The following is a 24,076-nucleotide window of genomic DNA, read 5'->3' on the forward strand; positions in this document are numbered from 1 at the left end:
ATTATTCCAAACTTGGAGGTCCATGTTTGGGGGGAACAGCCGGCTCAATCCATGTGACATTTAATATTCGGCCTCAGGACTTGGCTTCGGGAGCAATGCAAGGGGAGAACTGTTCTACTGTTTCAGCCAAACCTTTTGTGATCCATGTTTTTATATATACATACACATCTCAGCTATGCACACGGAGCGAGGGTGGGTAGCTGGTTTTATTTCCTCTGCCTCCAGGCCCTTCCCTTCTCCACCAGAAGCACCTGGACTTCTGCAGCCCTGGGCCATTCCCTTTGGAGGAAGAGATTTACGCACCAGCTGCCCTATGCTGTGATCCCCCCGCATCTTTCTGAAAAGGTAGAGAGTGAAATGACAGCCCTGACACTGGCGCCCGAAGAGGCATTGAGCACGTAGCACCTTTGGCTTTTGGCTGCTCATCTCTGGCAAAAGGGAAGACAGGGAGAAGTTTACTAAGTCACCCCTTGCACCTCGAAGTAGCTCCTCCCCAGGCTGTGGATAATGCCAACAGCAGGGAAGAAGGTTAGGAGTCCCCAGACCCCACCATCATTTGCCCTGATCCCAAGGTCATGGGCAGGGCCAGGGCCCAGGCCCAGGCTTCACCCCTGTTTCTTAACCTGGCTGTATAAGTATGCACTTTCAACTTCAAAACAGTGTTTTGTTCTCACCAGGGCTAATAGGACAATGTTTTATCTACGGACAGTACACTTTTCTTAAATTTGTCGTGAAGTTTTGTATTTTTAAAGCAATGTTTAAACTTCTAGTTTTCAAATAAATGGTTTTCTTCCCTTTTATGTAGTTCATTTGTTTTTAAGTTCTCAAAACTTGGAACAGTCACTTTTCAGAAAACCTGAATCATTTCAGGTGGTAGTACCATCTCCAACTTCCATTGAGTTTCATCTCCCAGAATTATGAACAGCAGAGCTGGAAACTCTGTGGATTTGTAAAATTTTAACCCAGCTGGAGGGCTCCAGATCAGGCAGGCTATTACAGAATTTGTACCCAAACCCAAACCTGATAAACTTTGAGGATGAAGCCGAGCTGTTATCTTGCATACTCTTAACAGCAGAGAAGTCTTCCCACCCCCAGTTAAAATTTTATTCAAAACAAAGTTAGATAGCAAGTTAATTTTACAAAAAAAACACCCTTTGATTTCAAGTCATTAAGCAATACCGGTATATAAAGAAAAGTAACAGCAACATTGACACTTCCAACATAGTTTAAAACTAAATATTCAAATTATAAATGAGCTTTAAGACATCCATAATTTGTTCAACGTAACCCCTTTCTGCATGGAGATATATATATCTGTATATATTAAAAAGATTATTCTCTGTAAGACCACAATAATGAAGGCTTTGGTACACCAAAAGTTTAAGTCTGACAGCTGTGTTTGTTTGGTTCTTAAATGAGTCTTCCAAAGTTGCATCCTTAACTTTTATTATCCAAATATAGCTTGTGAAACAGCAATGGGAGCGAGCGTCCATAGTCTTATGTCATTTAATGAAATCCGTCCAGCTGAGTTTAACGACACAGTTCTAGCCAGTTTAGTGGGAAAAGAGAAGGACAAGAGAAGGTCAGATGGGACTGGAAGGGAAGTCTGCCAAAAAGGAAAGAGGCGAGGCCCTCCTGATGAAAGAACGGCCAATCAGCTAATTATGATGGTTGTTCTTGTTCGTTGCTGGGTTGGAGATTAGCTTTCTGGACTTCTAGTTCTTCTGCGCTGATCATGGAGGGGTCAATAGCAGCATATCTGGTCCCATGGAACTGAAGCAAGTGTATCTGTAGGGCAGATGGACAGAAGTAGAACCTATTCATCCTTTTTTTCTCTAAACCAAAAAACGCCGACAGAAGTAAGTATGACTTCACCCTGGTTCCGCTACAGTTTCTCATGCACTTCGAGAAATGTACTCTGGTATGAATTCCAAAGTGTAATTAGCACTGAGAAAGTGAGAGGAACTTAGCTATATACATAGCCTACATATATAGCATATGAGTAGAAATTAACACAAACCAATCTAATTCAGAAGTTCCAGGCTAACATTTGGTTATTTGACTTTGGCCCTTTTCTAAAAATGTTAGGGCAACATTTTGTGCAAACAAAGCAGATAGACTAGAAGAAGCTGCACGCTGAAAACACGCTGACTCCCATACAAACGTCTTACCAAACATCTGCAAACTGACTAACAAAACAGGATACGTATTATTTCTTTAAAAAAGAAAAAAAAAACCCAACATAGATCTTTAGAAACCGCAACACAGATCTCACCATCCTTCCAAATATACTCATTCAGCTTCCCAGTTGCAGAAGAAGAGGAACGTTCTGTTAACTCTTTATTAGGGTCAGGGGAAGGGAGAGAAGTTAGTTTTGCTCACTTTTCATTTTAGTTTTAATTGCTGTGCCTTAGCTTAACAGTTACAATTCTAACCAGTTTAGTAATAAAAAAGATCACGGAACCAAAGGAGTCTACTTTAGTTTAATGACACAATTCTAACCAGTTTAGTAATTTAAAAAAGAACCAACAATTGGAAAGATGGGATGGTAGGGGAATTCAACCACAGTTAGCATTTCTAGGCATATTTTCCTTGTTCATTCAATATGGTTACCTCCGTGCATGGGTCTGGGAGTATGCTAATCTTTTTTTTTTTTACTCCACTCTTCAGCTAAAGAATCCTCAGATTGCCTATACAGGAAAAACACAATACACCAAGAACACAGTACTCTTGCTCCAGTCATCTAATACAGCGCTTGCCTAAAGTTTTCTTTCTCTCTGACTCTACATTCACCATCAGGGAGGAAAATGAAGCAGCAGAACTTACTTGGATATAAAGGTTCACTTCAGCACTTCTGCAGAGATATGGGAAATTGCCTCCTGTCTTAAGATGGGCTCTCCTGGCATTGGGATACAGCTTATACATCTCCTCCTTGGCTTCCATGGACAGAGCACTCTGATCAAATACCTAAGAATCAAAACAAGCATCAGCAGGAGCTTTGCCATCCCATACAACGGAGCCCAGGGTCTTTCCCTTCCAGATGTTCTCTCTCCCTTCCAGCAGTTCTCTCTTCCAAAAGGTCCCATGCTTGCAGGACATGATGCTGGTGACCACCATAGCTAGGTCCTTGTGGGTTGGTGATTTCCCACAAATAAATACCCAGCCAAACCAGTTGCAACACATCCTTACCAGCTAGGAATATACCCTGGTCGAAGTTTTTATTGACCAAACCATGATTGGCTGGGTTTTCAGTATTGTCTGAAAAGACAGGGGAGAGGAAGGAGTATTTGGAGAATTATTCTACCCTGAGTCTCCCATGAAACAGAGTAACCGTGTGTCTTCTATTCAGTATGAAAATGCTTGACTACTAATCTTCCAAGGCAATAACAGGCTCTTTTGTTCTTAATCATCCTTAGGAATACAGGTAGGGCATCAGGGTATGGCTCATTCCTTGGATCCAGCATGTATCCACCATCAGACTTCACAAGACTTTCCAAACCGTTTTTGGGGGGAGGGGCAATTGCCTTGGGTGGGCCTGTTTCAAGACCCATCTCAAGATTCAAAAAAGGGTGCTGTATTTCACAACTGAGAGAAAAAAGTAAATTGTGAGCCAAGGGTTCACACATCACACCTTCACATGGGTTCACACATCACACTAAGCCATGGTTTACTGCATAAATGGAGCCAAACCAAATGATGGCTTGGGCCCATGTCTAGCCAGCCATACTTTCTCTCTCATGAGAATGTGTTTCTTCTTTGGTCAACCCACCTCAACTCAAATGCTAAACCCAAGATCGCTTACGTCCATGATGGTGACAGGAACATCTCGGATCTTATGAGGTTCAACGTAGGAATTCTGGCAATTGAGAGTGAGTCTTGAAGCCAGCTCGCTCTGACCCAAACTTTCCAGCTTTCAGAAATTAAAAAAAACAAAAAACATCCATTTGGATTTGAAATCTGGCAGCCCAGAAATACTCAATGCATGAACTATTTTCCTTTTCGTTCTTGAGCTGAAAAGGCCTCTCACTGCTACCTACTGACAGACAATCTTAATAATACACACACCACTGAACAGAAAAAGGAACAAGGAAGGAAGACGAAAACACCCAGTATTTGCTATTCCATGAGCAAACTTCCAAACACAATCAAGCAACCAGAATGCATTTGACCGTTATGGATCTTTACCCTATCCACCATGAAATCAATTCCGTCAGCCATTTCAGGGTCTACTGGACCAGATGCAAAATTCCCAAGTACAATTTTCTTCAACATAAAAGCAGGCAACAACCAAAAGCTGGAAAGAGAGAGGAATACAGTTAGGACTCCAAGTTCAGGAGAAGCCCTGCATTGTCAAGTTAAACATAAAAAGATCCCTTTGCATTCAGCCCACCTCGGTTTATACTGCCCCTTTCACAATGTTAGTAAGGCTGATCCCTAACAATTCCCAGGACACACAGATGACTTTTGCACTGTCCGTTACTGTATACAAACACATCATACATAGAAGGTTGCTAGAGTTTGGGTTAAAACTTGTCCTTTCCAAGGTTAATGACTACTTAATGTTGAACATTACCACTGGGTAACCAAACTTTTTACTCTGTAACTCCTATGCTAATTTCAATGTCTTTTATTCTTTTGTTTCTGAGTTGAACACGCATAGTCTTATGGTGGTGACCATGCATAACTCAGGGTTGGCATGTTGTATGGTCGGACTTTTAGATCCATGGCTGGTTTTAGGTCCAGCAGGGTAATGGAACATCTTCAACCCCCAAAGCCAGGTGGGAGAACAACAATTTATTAATTATTTGTTCTGCAAAATGACATAACCACCCATCTTAAACAAATGACTCTGGGTGGCTAACAAAACATTGAAACCATATAAACTCATATAAATCGGTAAAAACAACATGATGCTCAGTAAAAATAATCAATTCCTTGATAAATAGAGAGGAAAACATATAAACTGGGGCTCCTGGCCCTAATGCTTGGGGAAAGAGACAAGTTTTCCAGGCCTTCTGAAAGGCCAATGAGGCCAGCTTTTGTAACAGCACAACAGTAGTGTTGGACGTCTGAGCTGAATAAATGGAAATAGGAACCATTTATGTTTGTGGACACACTACAGCCTCTTGGAGTCCAAGCTCAGAGTTGTGAAACTCAACTGTCTTTGCTGACACAACCATGCTACAGGGTGGGCAATTAGCAGCCTGCCTGCACCCATTGGCCCAGCCTTTTTGTGGTTCCTGAATCCAGCTCTAACCTAATTGCTGCCAATGAAAGTACAGCTGCTCTTGATTTTGAAAGAGGAAACAAAACCTCTGCCATTATGCCCTCAAATGGGGGGGGGGGGGGGAGAAACCGACACTGTTTTCAAAATCAAGAGTAGCTGTACTTTCATTTGCGTGTACATACAACCCCCCCCAAGTACTTTGATTTGTGTAGATATACACACATACCGCCCAAGTACTTTCATTGCATGCATATATACACACACACACACACACATATATATGCGCATATATATATATACATATGCAAATAAATACATAAATAAATAAAAACCAAGCTCCACAAGACGAAATCAAGACCACATTGGAAAGTCCAGGCCTCCCAAAAGCATGGATGTGGCTTGCAGAGGGTATCCCCCAGCCCCACCACCATGGCCCTTAACTCTCTCAAAGAACAGAAGCAACTGCAAAATTGGCTCTTGTGAGTAACAGAAAATGAAGTTCTATTCAAAGACAAGGAATATGGATTCAAAACAATTATTCTGAGGTTCTGTGTTTAAAACACCGCCCCCCAGAAATGTCTCGTGAAGGCAGAGATGGACAAGTACGCAAATGCTTCAAACTCAAAAACCTTTGGAAGGAGGGGAACAGCGTCCAAACCCTTCCAGTAAGGTCAGAACAAGCTTGACAGATCTTAGCTTCAACCCATCTTCCACACTTCCACCAAGATGCACTTGCCCTCATTTGGCCTAGTTCCAAACCTCACAGATGATCAGCCATGATGTTTTTACAGTCACCTAACTTTGGGTGTGTTTGTTTTTTAAAAAAGGAAAGCCCTGATTTATTTACTGGCATCTCACCTATTTGCCGTCCATGTCTGATTGAAAATCGAGGTGTCGCTGAAAGCGTTGCACAGAATCAAAGACTGGACACGGGGGGATTTGTGGGTGTACTCGGCAAATTTCTGAGCAAGGAAACCTCCCAGTGAAGCACCAAAAAGGTGAACCTGATATTAAAACAATGAAAGAAGAACACTCTTGATAGTTTTATTTTTATCAAATGCATATTGCCATTCTAAGCATTTGGAAATTAGGCGTGTTTCCACCGAATGGCAGACCGAAAGACAAGCAAAAAAATGTTTGCAGCAAATTATGTAGTGAAAGTTCAAAGCAGATGAAGGGTTCAGACAATGGACTTTCCAATTTCTCTCTCGTTTTCATTCAGTAGTCTCTGCCATCTCATGTAGGGGGGATTTCCCCCCCAGAAATGAATCATTTCAAACAAAAACATTTCCTTCCACTCCATGCATAGTTTCTGAAGTTTTACCAGTTGTGATCAAACAGAACTGTCCTTCCAAAAATAAAACAACATCTGCTTGGTGGAAATATATTCATTTTACCAGTAAACCAACCCTGGACCTTATATAAATACCATTTCAAGCTGATGTGCACTTTTTAAAAATAAGCCATTTATGCAAGCATCAGTTCAGAAACTATTATAAACCATTATGCAAAAAGTTAGGAGTGGGCAGAACGTTGGAATCCAACCATCTTAAATTTAAAAGCCCATTTCAACTGCAAAGCAGACCACTGGAATATTTGGGGAGCGTTTGCCAGTCAAAAGAGCTGTGTTTCAAGTGAAGAATGCTCTGTTTTGAGCTTGGAGCGCTACGAAAATACTAAGAGAGTCTGTTTTGTGCTTCAACAGAACCACAAAAAAGTCATACCTTTTGCATCCCTATACAAAAAGCGTCTTTGGTCTCGGGTCTATTACAAGAAAGAACTAGTTCTAGTTAGAGGTCAGAACAAGTATTCCAAGATGTCCCCTTCTTTTCAAACAGCTTATATCCTGAGCAAGAAGGGCCCCAACTTTTAAAGTTTTCCAGAGAATAGTTAAAACCTGGATTTCCGGAAGGGGATTGAAGAGCTAGAGGAAGAAACAGCCCCACTTTTCTTCACAACTGTTTACACTGTTATTGCTTTTGATTATATTGCTCTTGGTATTGTCTTCGACTTTGTGCATCACCTAGGAAGGGGGCAGTTTAGAAATCTTACATACAAACAAATAGATGCCTAAAATTAATCTACTTGTGACTAAATAGAGACTAAAGAGGTTGTCTCTTGGTTGGTTCAATGAACATTAATAAACTCTAGGCTTTTTACCTAACATTTTATTGTAAGCACTAACTTTATCCAGTTGTAGATGATCTAATAGCTTTCGGAATCCATCGCAGAATTCAAAGATCTCCCAGTAAACCGGATACTGCAACTAAAACGGTAAATAAAACATATTAGTAATGAGGAAAAGATGCAGTGCGCCATAACGGAAATTTAATTCCTTGCAACTTTGAGCCCTTTCAGCTGGTAAATAAGCAGAGGCATATTTGCACCTTAACTGGGGAAATCCCATTTTGTACAAAGTTGTAGCACTCTATAACCCTACATGGACCTGTGGTTCTTGGGTTGGTTGCTTACAGGAATTAGTTGGATCGTTGTTGATTTTGGTTTTATTATTGATTTTTCTTACTTTGATTCTAAACCACCTCAAGTTCTTAAACTGGGTGATCTACTAATAATTTCAAAATAAAAAAGTAAGTAAATAAACCACAATTCCACAGGTGTACCCAGTATCTTTTTTGTGGCCTCCAAAGTCATTACACAATGTCACAAAAGTTTTTAGTATTGGGGCTAAAAATTCAAGCTTTTTTTTCCTTTGCATGGAGGTTCAAAGAGACAAAGAGGTGCCTTAATCTTTGCAAATGCTTAAAGCACCAATTTTATCCCTTAAATCCTTCGAACCGTAGTCCACGTCAGGCCCTAGCTCCTTCTGTTTTTGGAGCGCAGACCTCAGCATGCAACATTAATCCAGGTGTGGCCTCTAAACGAACTCAAGTTGTATAACTCTTATATAGAAATCTCAGCCTATTCCCAAAACAAAAACTTTAATGCAACTTCCAGCCAAAGTCTTTAAACCATTTCAGGGTTTAAGTATTTAGCAAACCATGGATGAGGAGGCAGCATTACCCTATCCAGATATGGTTCAGAAGAGGAGAGTAGCTTGAAATGCCAGGTGCTCCACTACCAAGGGGTGACACTCTGCCACAAATACACTACTGAGGCTTGGCAGCCACAGAATATGCCTCTCAAACTCAGATTGGCTGCAGTGCTCAAGCCACACCCATGCCTGTCAAATAAGGAAGGGGTCAGGAACATAATGAAGCTTTACCAGTTACTCTCCCAGCACATGGGCTCATAGGATACCAGGTAGGACTGGAGCAAACCAACAGGAATTCAAAATGGCGGCCACTGACCCAGTTACTGGGTGCTGCTAGATACAAGAATAAGGAGCTCTGACTGAGTGAATGTCTGGCAGATTTGGGGTACTGCATGACCCCAAGCCACTGCACTTGTCTTGAAAGCAAGTTCAAGAAACAAAACATAGGATTGTCAGAAGACACTCACAGCAATGACTCTGTAACCCCATCCAGACAGGGCTAGAATCTGCTGAAAGAAAACATCTGCCGTTCCACTGACTGGTGGGAGAAATATGAGGGGGCACCGGATATTCCTGGGTCCTGCATCGTAGAGGGACCAAATCTTACTGTCGTCATCATCTACAATGATCTGCAAAATGAACATTAGAGATGACAAAGTGATCACTCCTTAGCAATCATTACTCTTGACAAGTACAACCGAAGGCCTTTAGTCACTTTTAAGAGCACCCATTAAATGGTCCTTGAACCTAGCCTAGTTTGCCTACTTCTCCCTCAGAACCAGAAATATTAGAATCATAGTTATTATTATCACATCAAAAAGAAAAAAAAACCCTACTGGTGGTGCAAGAAATCAGGAGGAGTCTGATAGCACTTCTTCCAGCTACTACATTTTATTAAAAGGCATATGCTTTCGCGAGCTCGTGCCTTTTCAGAAAATGTGTTAGTAGGAAAAGGCGCTACCAGACTCCTCATGATTTCTTGCTATCATAGACTAACATGGCTGTCCTAAAAGAATGGGTAGACTGTAAAAGAATTAGTTTGGATCACTTTAGATCCAATCCCACAACTTGGAGTGGTTCCAAAAGAAAATCCACTACAATTGTACATCAAGACGATTCTGATTATGTGGGAAATATTGCTGAGGAGGGGAGGGGAGGTACATGGCAAGACTGTGGCCAGCCATACCCTGGAAGCTTTCATATGCGTGGGCACACTCTGATAAAATTCAACTGGTGCCAGTACATCCGCAGCTTATTAGTTACCCAAGCCTCCCTCGCAAAATTGGGATTTCATCATGCCATGTGGTAGGGCCCCTTTACTTCCTGAGTATCTTCCGTCTATTTCTCTTAAAATAAATTGAGCCACATTATGTCCTCAAAGACTGCCAACGTGCACTAACAAACATTTCCTGAGTGCCTTCTGGACGTGCTGGGCGACCCTTCCCAGCTGGCATGGTCAAGCACATGGAATGGCAGTCGAATAAAACCTGAAGGGATCAGGGTGGGAAAGAAGCTAATCCTACAGGGGAGGAATTAGAGAGGCTCCATTCAGACCACGTCTGCATTGCTCTCTTTTGCAAGTGATAAAAGAACCTTAATTTAATTCCTCCCGCTTGTCCCCAAAGAAAATTAGATGAAATAAAATTTGTTTGCTTCTGTAATCACTTTTTTGGTGAATCTAAAACAACCCTCTCCTTTTAAAATTGAATTATTTGGGGAACAGGCTGCCCTCCTTTCTCATATAAAGGCTATAAAGGCAGTTTACACTTGTCACTTCTCCTTGACTACTTACCTGGAAGGAGCAGCAAAGCCGTGAAATAAAAATCAACGGCTTTTGTATGTGAAACCACAACTCTGCCCACTCACATTGCGCAACTTGCCAACCCTAAGCACAATCCACAGTCTAGACAGTATCTCATTAACTTATAAGGCTCTGTAGTACAAGGCATGGAATATTAAATTATTATGACTTGTGATGTGCTTTTCAGATTGGTCTGCAACAGTGTTTTAAGGATTTACTTCCTTGCACCCTGCCACAATGACTTATAAGTTTCCTCGATCCAAGCACACTGTTTTTCTGAAACCCAATTTAAGCTACACATCTACCTACTATATGGAATGGGTGATAATCACATGAACGTCAACGTGTTCCACTTTGAAAGAGAAGATCTTGAGAAAAGACACCAGCGGGCTTGAAATAGTCCAGCACAACTTATTTTCAGCTGCCCAACTGTTGTCACTGGCAGGTCATAAGTCTGAAGACACGTGAAGGTTTCGCTCTTCCGGGGAGATCAGAAACAGCCACTTCCCTTCCACTAAACAAGGAAGTCACAAGCTCACTGTACATTGTTCAGAACCAAAAACCGTTTCAGCAGGAAAACAACCAGGAAGTTAATTTTCATCCCCAGTAGCCACACTAAAGCAATTCTCCATGGGTCTACTCATAAAACTTCAAAAACGTATATTGCCAATTGAATTGGTGCAGCCCAATTTACATCTTTTGCATTTTACATTTGGTCTTTTATTCTGAACATTCTTCTGAAGATTAAAAAACAAAGGTCGCTTGAACCTGCTGTGTTCTGGCTGAATTGCAAATTTCACACCTTGTGGGCCTCCAGAGAGTACCATAAATCAGCTGGGGATACATAACTTGCTCACTTTTGCTGCGGAGAATGGCACTGCCCAAAATACCAAATGCAGGAAAAAGGATGCTAATATGAGCTAAGAGTATATAAGCTATAGTACTTTTTTCCCAATCCCACCTTTATTATTTTTATAAATAACTCAAGGTGGTGAACATATCTAATACTCCTTCCTCCTCCTATTTTCCCCACAACAACAACTCTGTGAGGTGAGCTGGGCTGAGAGAGAGGGCCTGGCCCAAAGTCACCCAGCCGGCTTTCATGCCTAAGGCAGGACTAGAACTCACCGTCTCCTGGTTTCTATCCAGGAGCCTTAACCACTAGACCACTGCGAGGTAGTCCAGCCAAGAAGCACAACTATGAGTACCAACTCTACCTTTATTGTAAGGTTGCTTTGGAGGATCTTGCAAGTCTGAAAGTGTTTCTCTTCTCTTCTCCTTTCCTTTTACTCTCTGGAAAACCAGGGAGCTTCTTCAGGGCATCTGGGGGTCCAGGATAAGAACCAAATGCTGAATGACAGTTTGCTTAACTGGCTGAACGATGCTCTTTGCGTAGTTAGATTACCGCTAAGTACAAATCATGAACCCTGGTTTGCTCATCTCTGAATAACAGTTACTGGCCAAGAACAAACAAAGGAGGGTGCAAAGACGGGCTGATCATATGAACACCATGTGGCCACAGAGGTTTACCCTTCACTTTGGATCTGTTCTCTGAGATACTGTCTACTACGATACATACAGTAAAGAGAATTGTGACTATTTCTCAGGCAGGATATAGAAGTAAGTGTCAAAGGTTCTGAAAACAAAAAACAAAAACAAATAATGCAGATGAACTAAATGAGCATAGACCTTTTTGGTGTAATATGCTGACGTCCCGTATTTCATTAACTTTTTCATCATTATGCCAACATATGAGCTATTAGTGGTTTCTCTGGAAACCTGTGAATGTCCTTATCTTGCTCAGTGCAGGAGAAATGAAAATATCCAGACAGGTGACTGCTTGAACACCTTCAAGCAAAAATAGAACCCGACACCTTGCTGTACTGTTGAACTGCCACTACAATTCAGATATTTTTCCTAACATTCAACTGAAATGTTACCTGCAGGGTTACCAGCTCTAGTCTAAAAAGGATGATTTGGAAGTTTACTTTTACTTAAACAAGTACTGTAGTATCCTAAAAACTTAGCAGATGTTTTAAATTTCCACGGATTACTTCTTTTCTTATTTATTTTTTAAAATGTATTTATATTTATTGAGGATCATTACTTCTTCTCCATCAGATGCATACAGGGTTACACCAAGGAACAAGGTGCTATTTTTACCTGAAAGTAAATAATCAACTTTTCAATGAAAAGGTTCATTTGTATTTCCTTAGAATGTGGCAATAGAGGCTAATGGGGTTTTCCTGTCTAATCTTCCTTTTATATGGGGATTATCTTAAAATCAGGGTCACCTTCCTTTTGGGTAAATACAAGACTCTTAACCCAGCACATTGCATGTTTCTGTTGTCCACAGACATTTGATAAATGTAAGTCATTGAGGTATTGCAACAGTTGCTGGAAAAATTAAGCAGCATTTTCAGGGTCACCTTGACCCTGTCTATCTTCATAGGGTTTTAAAAAATGACAGACAACTAGTATCCTTAATGCACCTAGTATCCAGGAGCTATTTCAAATTAGCACATGCAGATATCCTAAGCCTTCAGTTCCCAGAATTCCCAACCAACGTGGACCTTGGCTGAGAATTCTGGGAGCTGAGAATTTTGGGACCTCACTCATCTCAAGGATGTCAGGCTTAGAAAGGTGATTACAATCTTCTGAAAGTTGTAACGGCAGTCCTTACCATATACACAACATAACAACAGACTAAATATCTGTGGCTGCTCGAGCAAGATTTTCTGTAAAAGTTCTGCAGAAACAACAGGAAGAGCATTCTCTTCCTCCACCTTCATCTTTGAATGCCTTGGTTGACCTTCAGAAAAAAGACCACCTCCCAGATCCTTGGAGACCGATCGCAGTATTTGATAGAGCATGTGAAAAATCACATGGCAGAAGAAACAGTTGCCCAGTTCAAACCCTCCTTTCCCCCTAGGTTGCCTCTCTGCTGCCCCCAGGAAAAGTGGAACAGGCCTGCGTGCCAGAAACCCAACAGCCAAGGGCCTGACCCCTGGTTTCATGCCGGAAAGGAACTGGTGCTTATTGACAGGATCAGAAAGTAGACACACTGAACAAAGGCACTGATCTCATGTTGAAAAACAAATACATTGGCAGGGGGGTATTAGTCTATGTACATGCAACTATTTTTAGACCTTTATGCCTATCTCCAGGCAACGCCTCCAAATGCCTTTTGTGGCCATCGAAGACTCTGCCAACCTCACTCTAACTTTCAACTTCCTGCCACTGGAGACAAGAAGCTCACAGATAGCGTAATATGAGCTAAAACGAAATTTCCCCTGCCGCATGACACAGAAACCAAACAAAGAAACAATGAAATCCTTGCTTGACCCACCCACATGAGGCTGCTTCACCAACTCAGCATCATCACCCCATAGACAGGGGGCTCTTGCCACCCAGCCATCAAAAACTAGCTTCTGTGATGTAGGCCTACAGGAGACTTTTGTGGGTCTCTTTGAAGCACACAAGCATTCTTATCAACACCCACTTCAAGAGCGAGATCCCATCTTACCCCATCCTATGAAACAGCCATTTGTCGTATGATGCGACTCAGAGGCAGAACGTTTGGTGTGTTCATAAAGCGTCAGGTTCACGTTCTGGTGGGTCTACGGAGGCAAGGAAAGGCTACAACATGCCCCATGTGTTATTCATTTGCAACTTTTTTGGAAGTAACCTTCTGCATTGCCACGGAATGTGTTCTGCTAACTCATAGACAATTCTGACAGCACCCACTGCTCCTGAATTTAGCTAGCCGATCTGAAAAGGATTACAGAGTCACCACTTTTTGAAGGCTGCCTGTCAGGGCTAAGTTCTAGAGACCCAGACATCCTTCGACTTCTGCCATTCCCTCTCTCAATTCCCATGTTCAATATGTCACAGAAGTGGTAACCAGAAGGTCATTAGCCTGGGAAAACCACATAGGAAACTCAAAAAGCAAATACTGGAGGACTGAAAGCAAAGGGTCATTGTTGTTTTTTCTACAGACACCCAGACAACTAACTTTTCATAGTAAATCAATACTACAGATGTTCCCAAAACCAACCCACAGCTACAGACTTTACTATGACTCTCCAGCCTTAATGGGAATTTTCAACATTGCCCAACGAGCAACGTTAAATGCAGACTGGAGGGTTAAAAACAAGGATTACAAAATAATCATCCAAACCAGAAGTTAAGACAAGTAAAGCAAACATTTAGATCCTTAAAAAAGAGCGCTGAGGGATCTTAATGATTCTTTGTAACTGGATGGACAAAAATACACAGAGTAGGTTTTAAACAAAAATCAAAAGATACGGGTATAGATTAAAAAAGAAGTGTCATTCACTTCTTGAAAGAAAACAGCTCAGGTTTAGTCAGGGATTTGGGACATTAGATACAAGAGACAGCATAAATTCCCCATTTTAAATTTGAGGAGATCACACTGTTTTCTCCCCTTTTTTCCCACCCATGTTAAACCTTTTTAAGGCAGGTCTGAAAGAGCAGTCCAGTGCTCAGAGAGAACAGAAAGTGACTGGGAGGGACTGGCACCGCTTGCTAGGACAAGGTACCCTTAGAGGAGAAGTACAAAAATGCCAATGTATTCATCAACTTCTCCTATAAGGGTAAGATTGGTTCTCAGAGAAAATGAAGCCTCCGTGTTAACTGCCACATGATGTCCAGTAGAGGATTCAGCAGAGAATCCTGAATTTAAAGAAGAGGCAAGCATCTGTTCTGAAACCAACCTTCTTAAAGCCCCTCATGGTTTGGGGCTGGGTGTCAGAGTCTGCACACTCATTCCCAAAGTTCAGTAAATCTTCTGGAGTCTAATTAGTTCCATTAAAGATGTCTTTATTAAGAGAAATGTACAGCATCTATAGATTGTTAAGTCTAAGCATTGCTAAGCAAAACCTCTCCTTTTAAACCCCTTTCTCCCCCCTTCTACTTTCTTTTCCCGCTTGAAATTCTTCGCGCCTTTCTCCTGGTCTCACAGTTGCTTGACCTTGTTGGCGCCTCTGCAGAGACAACAGCAGCACCTGGTTGGCATCTTCCTCCCCCCTTCTCCTAACTTCTATGGCGGGAACAAGCAAGCAGGCCTCCAATTAACACTTTAACCATTTAACTGTCAAGTATGCATTGCTGGTTTAAATTAAATGAAACTAAGATTTCTAGCTTGCGTAGATCCTGACACTGGGTTACTTGTGGGGCTATCTCTCCCCAGTGGTATCTATCCGTCCCGTTGGGTCCAGCAGGAGAGGCATGCTCCGGATCCCATCCACGAGAGAGTGCCATCTGCTGGGACCCAGGAAGAGGGCCTTTTCTGCCACGGCACCTGCCCTTCGGAACATCATCCCCTTGAGATCAGACTTGCCCCAGCCCTGCTGGCCTTTTGCAAGGCATTAAAAACTTGGCTCTACCATAAAGTCTGGGGCCCTGATGGATGAGCCCGTTTCTTGGTTTTGCTGACTGTGGGATGTTGTGATTGTTCTCGGCTGCTATTTTATGTTATTTCTGTTTTTTTAATTATTGGTTGTGTTTTTACTCTGTTTTTATTTTGTTTTGTTAGCAGCCCAGAGTCATGTATATAAGTGGGCAGCCATGTAAATGTATTAAATAAATACACAAATCTGTCCTTTGCTCAGCTCTGCTATTGATATTGTAAGAAACCTCCTTCTTCCAGAAACCGTATTCTTTCTTTTTCACCAAGACCGTCCAGCATCATTCTGTTCCACCACGGAACCACGTACCATTCCGGCCACGGTATCAAAGTCAGCGCAATCAAACCACAGCTGAGTCACAGTAGGGCAGCCATCTGGCTCAAGTGTGGCCGCTGAGAGACCTCCTATTCACTAGAAAGATCTATCTGGACCGATTTTTAAGGGAGCACGCTTAAGCAGTTGGCCACATGCTTTTAAGAAGTTCCGATCTTTCAGTTAATTGCGCTGTTGCAATACAGGTTGAAGAGCAACTTAACAAGGAAGAAATCAAGGGTTTCATAGCAGAAGTAAGGCTTGTTGAGGAGAGAGGGAGGTTAAATTCATTCCACCAAAAGACTGAGTAGTAAATGTTGCTGTGCAGTTTATTCCTCTTTCATGTGCTGCCAACATGGGACAAGTTCAAGCATGTCTTTCTAAGTGTGGGCTCTAAAATCTGAGTTGAGACAAATATTATCCATGTGGATCGGCTGATACTAGATCGCAGAAGACTCTTCAATTTCCACCATACCTTTTAGTTTTTCTAGCCTAGAAAAATACTTTAAAGTTATGCAAACTTCTAAACGGCACGTTCTCCTGAAAGCCAGCCACTAAGCTGTTACAGCTAGCAGTTGTGAATTTCCAGAAGCCACTCAACAAAAAAACAGGGCCGAAGGAGAAATGTATCCCCACACACACTGCAGATGGCAGAAGACTCAGCCCAGACCACCCAGACAAATCTTGTTTGTCTGAAGGAAATGAAATCTGTGTGTCAGCTCTAAGGCTTGCATTCTTCAGTGTATAAAACAATACTCCCAAACTAAATTGGAGCAGAGAGAGAAATAAATCCGCACTCACCTTTTTCAGAGGAACAGTACTTCTGAACCAGCTATAGTCTGGAGAGATTTTAATCTCTCCCATGATGGTGACAGGTCCAAGGTAAGGAAATTCTGAAATACAAAGAGAAACCATTTCAGACGAAGAATGCAAGCGTCACAGAACATACAGAGAAGCAAGAGATTCCTTCAGGACAAACCTTTCCAATCCTGTCATTCTATCATCCTTGCTTCCCAAAATGTTTCGCTTTAAAAGCAGTGAGAAACGTTCAGAAGGGATGGAGAAGGGATGAAGGCGGAGACCACGTGTGGAGGTTTAAAGCGGGAAGCATTTTGATCTAGTCTTTAACCCAACAGCATGGAGTTAAAAATCAAAAGAGCTTGGGAGCACCTTTTTCCGCTAGCAAATTTTATTAAAAGGCATAAGCTTTCATGATGAAAAGTCTGCCATTTAACCAGATTTGTTAATTGGCAAAGGGGCTACCCCACTCCTGATTTTTTTCCCAACCCTTCTGGCTGGGGAATTCTGGGCGTTGAAGTCCGCACATCTTAAAAGTTATCAAGGTTGAGAAAACACTGCCATAGACTAACCCGGTTCTTCTTCTATAGTCTGAAGGGGCAAGACCACCTGCTTTTTTTCCCACCTATAAAATTAAAGCGGGGCCATTGCATGTGACAGAACTGAAGTACCGAATCCCATGATTAAATGCCAAGTCTGACTCACACAACTGCAAGCAGGCTGGCACGACGCAAACTTTAAGAAGAAACCAACACTTCAGATGAGTTACATCATAAGAGGAGTTGTGCATCTTACGGGTTCCCACAAGATTACAGCTAAATATGTAATGGAGTAGGTAGTACCTAACTTTCAGGATACTGCTAAACATTATACATTCAGAAGCATTTCCACAGTTCTGTCTTTTCTTGGGCTTTAGGTCCCCCCTCAATTCTTCCTTACCCGCCCCCCCCAATAGCTTGGAAAGAAGGCATATTTCATCACAGCTAACTCCCAAGTCTGTTCATCAGCTGCAAAATGTGGATCAAAACACATTTTTGCTCCATTCTGCTCTTCTACAGAAAGGATTTATACAAGCTATTTAAACACGGAGCTTATGCGTCCCGTAATTAATTCTGTAAGAACAAAATCAACCAACCTTGAATGTCTTTGAATTATAACCAAGACAGAAGCGCAGGGTAAAATCTGAAAGTTAGCGACTGAAGGAAATGTTTTAGACGGCGGAAGCATTCACCAATCTGCAAAACACAGTAAAAAAACCCCCAGAAACCATTGGTATCTGCGGTATGATTAAAGAACAAGTTTAGCTGTATACGTTTTCTCTCACAGTATGTCCTGAATCTGCTAGTTTATGAACCTGGATACACGCCTTGCATCCTGAGACATCTGTTGATACTGAAATGGCAGTGACCAAGTTGACACCTCAGCATAAGCCATGAAGTAGTTTGCCTGTGATTTCCTCTGAAATTGTATACGGTATTCCCCTATCTTTTCTCTGCCACATTTTGTCCCTTTCTGTTCTTGCTACCATAGCAGTAAGAAGAAAGGCCTCCTCTCGTTTTCCCTTGTTTTACTTATGCCCATCCTGAGTTTTAGGAAAGAGCCACCTTTTTACAGTATTTCCTTCCTTCTTGTTCCGCTAATCTTGAATTTCCTTCTCTGCTTTTCCACTGTTATTCCAATGCACACACAGGTGGATTTTTCTCCCACCACTGCAAAAATTACATTTCTCAGATGGAGCTCAACCAAGACTGGCAGTTGCCTGACTGGAAACACAGGCTGTTTAAAATTCTTCCTGTCCATACCGAAGACCTTTCTTAAGAGCCTATATCGCAATAAGGTCTGTAAACCATAGATCTAGCCCTGTCTTCAACTGCTGCTCATAGCTCAACCTCCTGAGCTCTAAAGGATGTTCCTCCTGTCCTTGTTCCTTTTCCTGTTTCCTGTTTGTATTTTTATTGAACATTAAAGAAAATTTACAAACAAACCTAAAAAGATGACAAGATAATAAAACAATACAGGGAGTCCCCGGGTTAAGAACACCCAGTTTGCAGATGACCCCTAGTTAAGATCGGAGCCTACTGTAGCGAAATTTGAGTTAAATGCACAACGGTTCGAGTTCATTAAGCAATACTACTTCTATGGTATTCCTCAATAATACTGTTCTGGCTTACATACAAATTCAACTTAAGGATGGACCTTGGGAATTAAACTCATTCTTAAATTGGGGATTACCTGTACAAATAGATGAACAAGGGATTTAGACACGTCATGGAGGTTATAATTTTCTAGTATAGCATAGTTTTAAGTAACTGAATGTATTCTATTTGTTTAACAGTCTAAAAATCACTATTAAACTCTAAACCAGTGTTTTTCAAACTTGGCAACTTTAAGATGTGTGGACTTCAACTCCCAGAATGCTGGCTGGGGAATTCTGGGAGTTGAAGCCCACACATCTTAAAGTTGCCAAGTTTGAAACACACTGCTCTAAACTAAGAATGAATATTGAGAACTATGATCAACACAGTATAAATCACCAGTAAAATTATAGCCTATAATAAATCCAATCCATATCAGTAAAAATCTGTTTCTGATATTTACTGTGAAATAAAACATACACTGATAAGAGTGTGTAAGGAATGCAGATTTTAGATCTGGTTCAAATTTGTATTCTAGGAATGGATTCCAGTTTGAACTGAATTTTGAGTTAGATTTGTTTTTAAGATATGAAGTTATTACAGACATTGAAGCATCGTCCCACACTTCGTTAGCCATTCTTCTACTGAGGAGATCAAACAACCTTTCCAGTAAAAAGCAGATAATATTGTTGTAGCAGTTAGCACATACAAAGCTAATTTAGTGTATTTTGAAAAAGATAAATGGTTTATCAAAGATTCCTCTGTCATTTCTATGATTTTCTCTCCTTTGAACTGTCTTATTGACTTTAAGCTTACTTATGTTCAAGAAAACGTATTAAAAGCTTATATCAAATGCTGTGTGGCAAGGTCCAGAGGGAGATGCTAATGTTACCCTTCTGCCAATTCCAGAATTTAAAATAAGCTGTCACTGCCTTTTGCCTGGTCTGCAACTGCTGCTAATTTCCTTAACAACTGATAGGCAAACCTAAGCACTGTGATTTGTAAATTATTATTATTTTCATTATTTAGCACTGTGTGAATCCAACCATGGCGGCTGTTTCAGTCAACAATCATTTAGTCACAAGATGTGGACCATGCTAGACAATCTGGAAAAATGAGCTTGTAATTTTACTAAACCATGAAGAATCTCTCAGATGCCACTGTATAGCGAAGTATATTAAATTACCAAGAATAGCAAGAGAAAATCTATTTGAAATATTCAGTACAGTTAATGATTGGGCTTTTCCTTTGATCCCTGAGCTTTGACCATAAATCCTCAATGATCATCAAAGCATGGAGAAAAGTATAGTCAGCTGTTCCACCTGGCAGTAAATTATGCAGAATAACATTTGTGAACTAAAGGACTCTCTCCAGTTCTCACCAATGAGCTCCCTATATTCTCTTTGCTGATAATTCTAAAGCTACCACATATTTAAAGGATATTTTTAATTCATTTACCTATGTATTCCATACTGAAAAGCATTCAGTAGTCAAGACACATTCCAAATATTTTTAGTCAACAAAGAATGTCATAGCATCACTAACCTAGGCGTTATGGCTTTTGCGCACACGCGCACGCATGCACACACACACAGTGGAGAGAGACAGTAACGGCAAAACCAGAGAGGAATGAAATACACAAAGCGATGTACAACAATAAATTTGTTTGCATAGCAAATCTCTGCTTGGAGGCATGCCTCATTACTTATTTTAAATACTGCTTCCCACAGAACTGTCTCTCAAAGCAGTTAACAATAAAAATTAAAAGGCAATAATAAACACATAAAATAATGCCTTAAAATAACTCATTCAATAGATGACAGGGATGGAAAAATAAAAGCAAAACAGAACTATTTGCTTGAATAGACATGGAAGGCCTGGGTGAAAAGAGAAATCTTTAACAGGCACCTAAAAGTTGTGATAGGAGGTCTTACATGAATATTTGCAAAAAGAGGATTAGTAGTATGGGGGACACCACAGAGAAGGCTAACCAAGGAGCAACCGCAGATGGCTCTCTGTGGCCCTTGACATGCTCAAGAACCCCTTGCCAATGCTTTGCATCAGGAAGGTGGATTTATCCTGACCCCAAAGGAGGAGGGGATCAACCAAGTTGCAGGCGTGACTGCATCACACATACAAAACAGGCGGGGTTTCAATGATGTGGCTAAATGCCCGTGTCCATCATAAGCAAAACTCTGAATTTGGCTCAATAAATAGCCAGCACAGTTGCCTCCATAGAGGTGCGCCAGACACACAGCAACTCAACAGCCTTTTCTGCACCAGACAAAATTTGAGACCCACATGAAGCAATGAGAATAATCTCAGTGTGAGGCTATCACTACACACATGCCTTCCCGTCCAAAAAGTATACTTGTCGGCATGCCAACTGAAACTGATAATTGGGACTTCTGGCTACAAAAGTCCCTTGGGCCTCTAACAATAACAGTAGGAACCTGTGAAAACGCTTCCCTGTTCTTTCTGAAATACAAGTCCATCGAAACCAAGCAGACTTCTGAGGAATCACTCCCCCGATTCAATCTCAGTTTTAAAGCAGGATTTGAACTTTTATTCACATACCAAAACAATTGCGCAAGGTTTATTTAATTGGGCAACATTCCTTGACTCCTACAGATACTTTCAGGATAACCGTAAAGTTTAGGCATTATTTATTGTTCCACCAACAGCATGTCTGGTACTTCGCAACCTCAAATGCAGCCTGAAGCCCAACCCAGTTATTACAACATAAGCTTTTCTGGAGAGTCCTCTGCTCCAACGCGACGTATGAATCTAAAGGTTTTGAGAGAAGGCGAGGGCCACAGAGCAAGGGAAGGATTAATGAGAGAAGAACCCGTGAAAAACCAGCTGAGTGGCAACAGGGATGAAGCCCCAGGCATGGTGAAGAAACAGCTGCAGTTCTGTAGTATTTATTGTATTTCTCTGTCATTCTACTTCCCCCAAAGGAACTCTGAGCAGTATATATGAGGAGAAGGAAAAAAAAGACTTTAAACAACTGTAAAGAAACCAACCATTTTTAAAAACAATCCATCGTGGAATGATGGAGTTGAAAATGACCCTTGAGGTCGTGAAGTCCAGTCCCTGCTTGGTGCAGGAATCCAAGGGAAAGAACCCCGACTGATGCCTTTTCAGTAGCAAAAGGGCACCTTCTATTCTTTGTTCGTTTATTGATGCTCTTCCATTTGGACACTGCCCAACTCCCAACAAAAAACCATGAAACGATGAAAAAAAAATGCAGAAAATAAAAATAGACCCTTCTCTAGGGTTTCCACCGTCCGACGGCTCTTACGGTAAGGAACCGAAATGGCCTTCCTTTCACCTGAACCCAGGTCGTTCCACCTCCTGCCCTTTGCCAACAGGTCTCATCAGTAATCAAGGTCTGCGTGAAATATTCGCCAGGGCAAAACGAGATCAATGCACCCTTAATCGAGACCGAAGCCCCATTTCTCCTGGCAAACCAGCTTTCCCGTTAAGGTGGATCGTGCTGTGGTGGCGGAGAAGGAAAGAAGAGCGTAACGCAGGCTGGTGCCTTAACGATGCTAAAAAGGGGCTTAAATGAACGAGGGGAGAAGCCCACCTTCCCGCCCCCTTCTCGCCTCCCAGCCCCTTCTTTGAGGGCAGCACCCCTTCCAGAGTCCCATCGCTTTCCACCCAGGGTCCCCCCGTCCCACTGTCTTGCACAACTTTCACACCAGCAACCTGGCAGAGATTTTAGGGTGCCTGAGGAGGCCCCCACCTTTCCTTCAGAGAGCAATTCATGGGATCTTTACAACAGTCCTGCAAGGGAGACCAGGCTGGGTGCAGGTGGCCCAGCTTGGCTTCCTAGTGAGCCTGAGGGAAGGTCTCCGAACCCAACTCCCTCCATTCCTTCCCCAGGGCAGGGGCTGCCCCCCTTCCGCAGTCCCAATCAACACAGGAAGCCTGGGGACAATAGGACACCCCACCCGACCGTCACCCTTTCTTTTACCCCAGCCACGTGTATATTTCGGAGTCCTGGCACGGTCCGCTACGAGCAGCGCGGAATTCCTTCCTCAATACGGGAAAGCAGCATGCAAAGCCCCGCGGCTTACCAAGTGTGCGTCAGCCCCGCGGACGGGAGGGAGGACTACGGTAGCCCCCTCCTGCCATCAAAATGGTACCTTCCTCCCCTCGCTCGGCGAGTCCTAAAGCAGCCCGACGCTGCCCAGCCCCGCCTCCCCTGTGGGCGAGGAACCCAGCGGCACGCCAATCTCTGACGTCACGCCGAAAAGGGGAAGGGCTTCTAAGTGGAAGCGGATTTGCTGAGCGAGACAATCGAGCCGGAAGAAGGAAGAGTGCGCGAGCCCCCTGTCACGTGATGGGGCGGAGAGGCGCGCAGGCGCATATCGATCTCTTTAAAGTGGAACTACAGTATTCCCCATTGCCTGGAGATGGATTTGTCTATTGCCCCCTTTCTACGAGGAGGTCTTATATTCCTTACTAGTTTTGCCTAATTCTGCCTGTATTATCTATTGTTCAGTCCCACCTTCAGATGTACAGCGTATAACTCTCTAATATTCAAATGTGATGCCTCCCAGAGGCGTTGAACTACAATACCCACAATCCCCAATAAGCATGGGATTGTGGGAGTTACAGCCCATTGCATCTGGAGAGCCCTAGGTTGGGGATGGCCCCTGCTAGGAATGTGAGCCCGATGCTTAAATGATTTCTCACCGTCTGGCTGATGATTGGTGCAATTACTTCCTTTTCTCCATGAAGTCCAAAATCTTCTGTCCCTTTTTCTGGGTGTGATGCAGTCTAAACCCCCCAGTGCTTCAGCAACAATTTATTGCATTGGTTAGATTTTGTTTTTAAGAGCTCAGGATATACCTAGCATGCTATTTTGCTACTTTTTTCTCCGCAGGTAAACTGAGGGAGGGTCTGGCCCCAGGGAGCTTCCATGGCTGGGGGCGGATGGGAACCTGGGTCTTTCTGATCCTAGCAACTCTTTAAAGGGGGAGAGGTTGCGTTAGACGAAAAGCCCAAAACTGGCTTCCCAAATTCACGGTTCTTTTTGGCAATACGTTTATTTATTTATTTATGAGATGTATATGGTGGCTCATCTCACGTAAACAACTCTGGGTGGCTAACATAATAAAAACTTCAATAGCAGGATACAGTAAATAAACACACCGATGGTTCAGCAAATTCTATACATTCAGGAAATTCATTCATTGTGTTAAAAGATTTGCCGAATCACGGCAGAGGCTTTTGTTGTTGTTGTTGTATCTAAACTAGGACTACCTGTACACTGACTAGCCACAACTTTAGAGAGCCTTTTCTCACGGTTGTTTCCCACCTAGCCTTGGAGTTGGCTGTCCCTGATTTGGATTCCTATCCCACCTCTTC

At 42.2% G+C, this 24,076-nt stretch overlaps 1 protein-coding gene across 4 annotated transcripts; it reads right to left on the reverse strand.

The window, feature by feature from the left end:
• Positions 1–1,090: 1,090 nt before the first annotated feature.
• SPG21 (SPG21 abhydrolase domain containing, maspardin) lies at positions 1,091–22,934 on the reverse strand. Of its 4 annotated transcripts, none has more exons than XM_025166746.2 (10): positions 22,780–22,934; positions 17,695–17,794; positions 16,563–16,654; positions 8,687–8,848; positions 7,413–7,493; positions 6,086–6,231; positions 4,186–4,294; positions 3,803–3,910; positions 2,827–2,967; positions 1,091–1,788 (listed from the first exon to the last, which is right to left on the reverse strand). In XM_025166746.2, the coding sequence occupies exons 3-10, from the start codon at positions 16,623–16,625 to the stop codon at positions 1,663–1,665; spliced, it is 936 nt and encodes a 311-aa protein (XP_025022514.1). In that variant the 5' UTR covers positions 16,626–16,654; positions 17,695–17,794; positions 22,780–22,934; the 3' UTR covers positions 1,091–1,662. The 4 variants fall into 4 exon arrangements, with proteins under 4 accessions (XP_025022514.1, XP_007428433.1, XP_025022515.1 ...); XM_007428371.4 differs by having other exon boundaries at positions 22,677–22,907; XM_025166747.2 differs by lacking the exon at positions 17,695–17,794 and having other exon boundaries at positions 22,780–22,930.
• Between the last annotated feature and the right edge of the window lie 1,142 nt (positions 22,935–24,076).

Source organism: Python bivittatus, unplaced genomic scaffold (genome assembly GCF_059951505.1).
Source record: "Python bivittatus isolate LINGU-HERP-01145 unplaced genomic scaffold, Pbiv_v1 ctg000210_np1212, whole genome shotgun sequence".
Taxonomy (NCBI): domain Eukaryota; kingdom Metazoa; phylum Chordata; class Lepidosauria; order Squamata; family Pythonidae; genus Python; species Python bivittatus.

Coding starts and splice junctions, on each gene's coding strand:
- SPG21 (XM_025166746.2), bottom strand. CDS start 16,625: ATGGGAGAGATTAAAATCTCTCCAGACTATAGCTGGTTCAGAAGTACT. Junction 4,295..6,085: donor CAGACATGGACGGCAAATAG/GTGAGATGCCAG, acceptor CTCTCTTTCCAG/CTTTTGGTTGTTGCCTGCTT. Junction 1,789..2,826: donor AAGTGAACCTTTATATCCAA/GTAAGTTCTGCT, acceptor TCTGCCCTACAG/ATACACTTGCTTCAGTTCCA.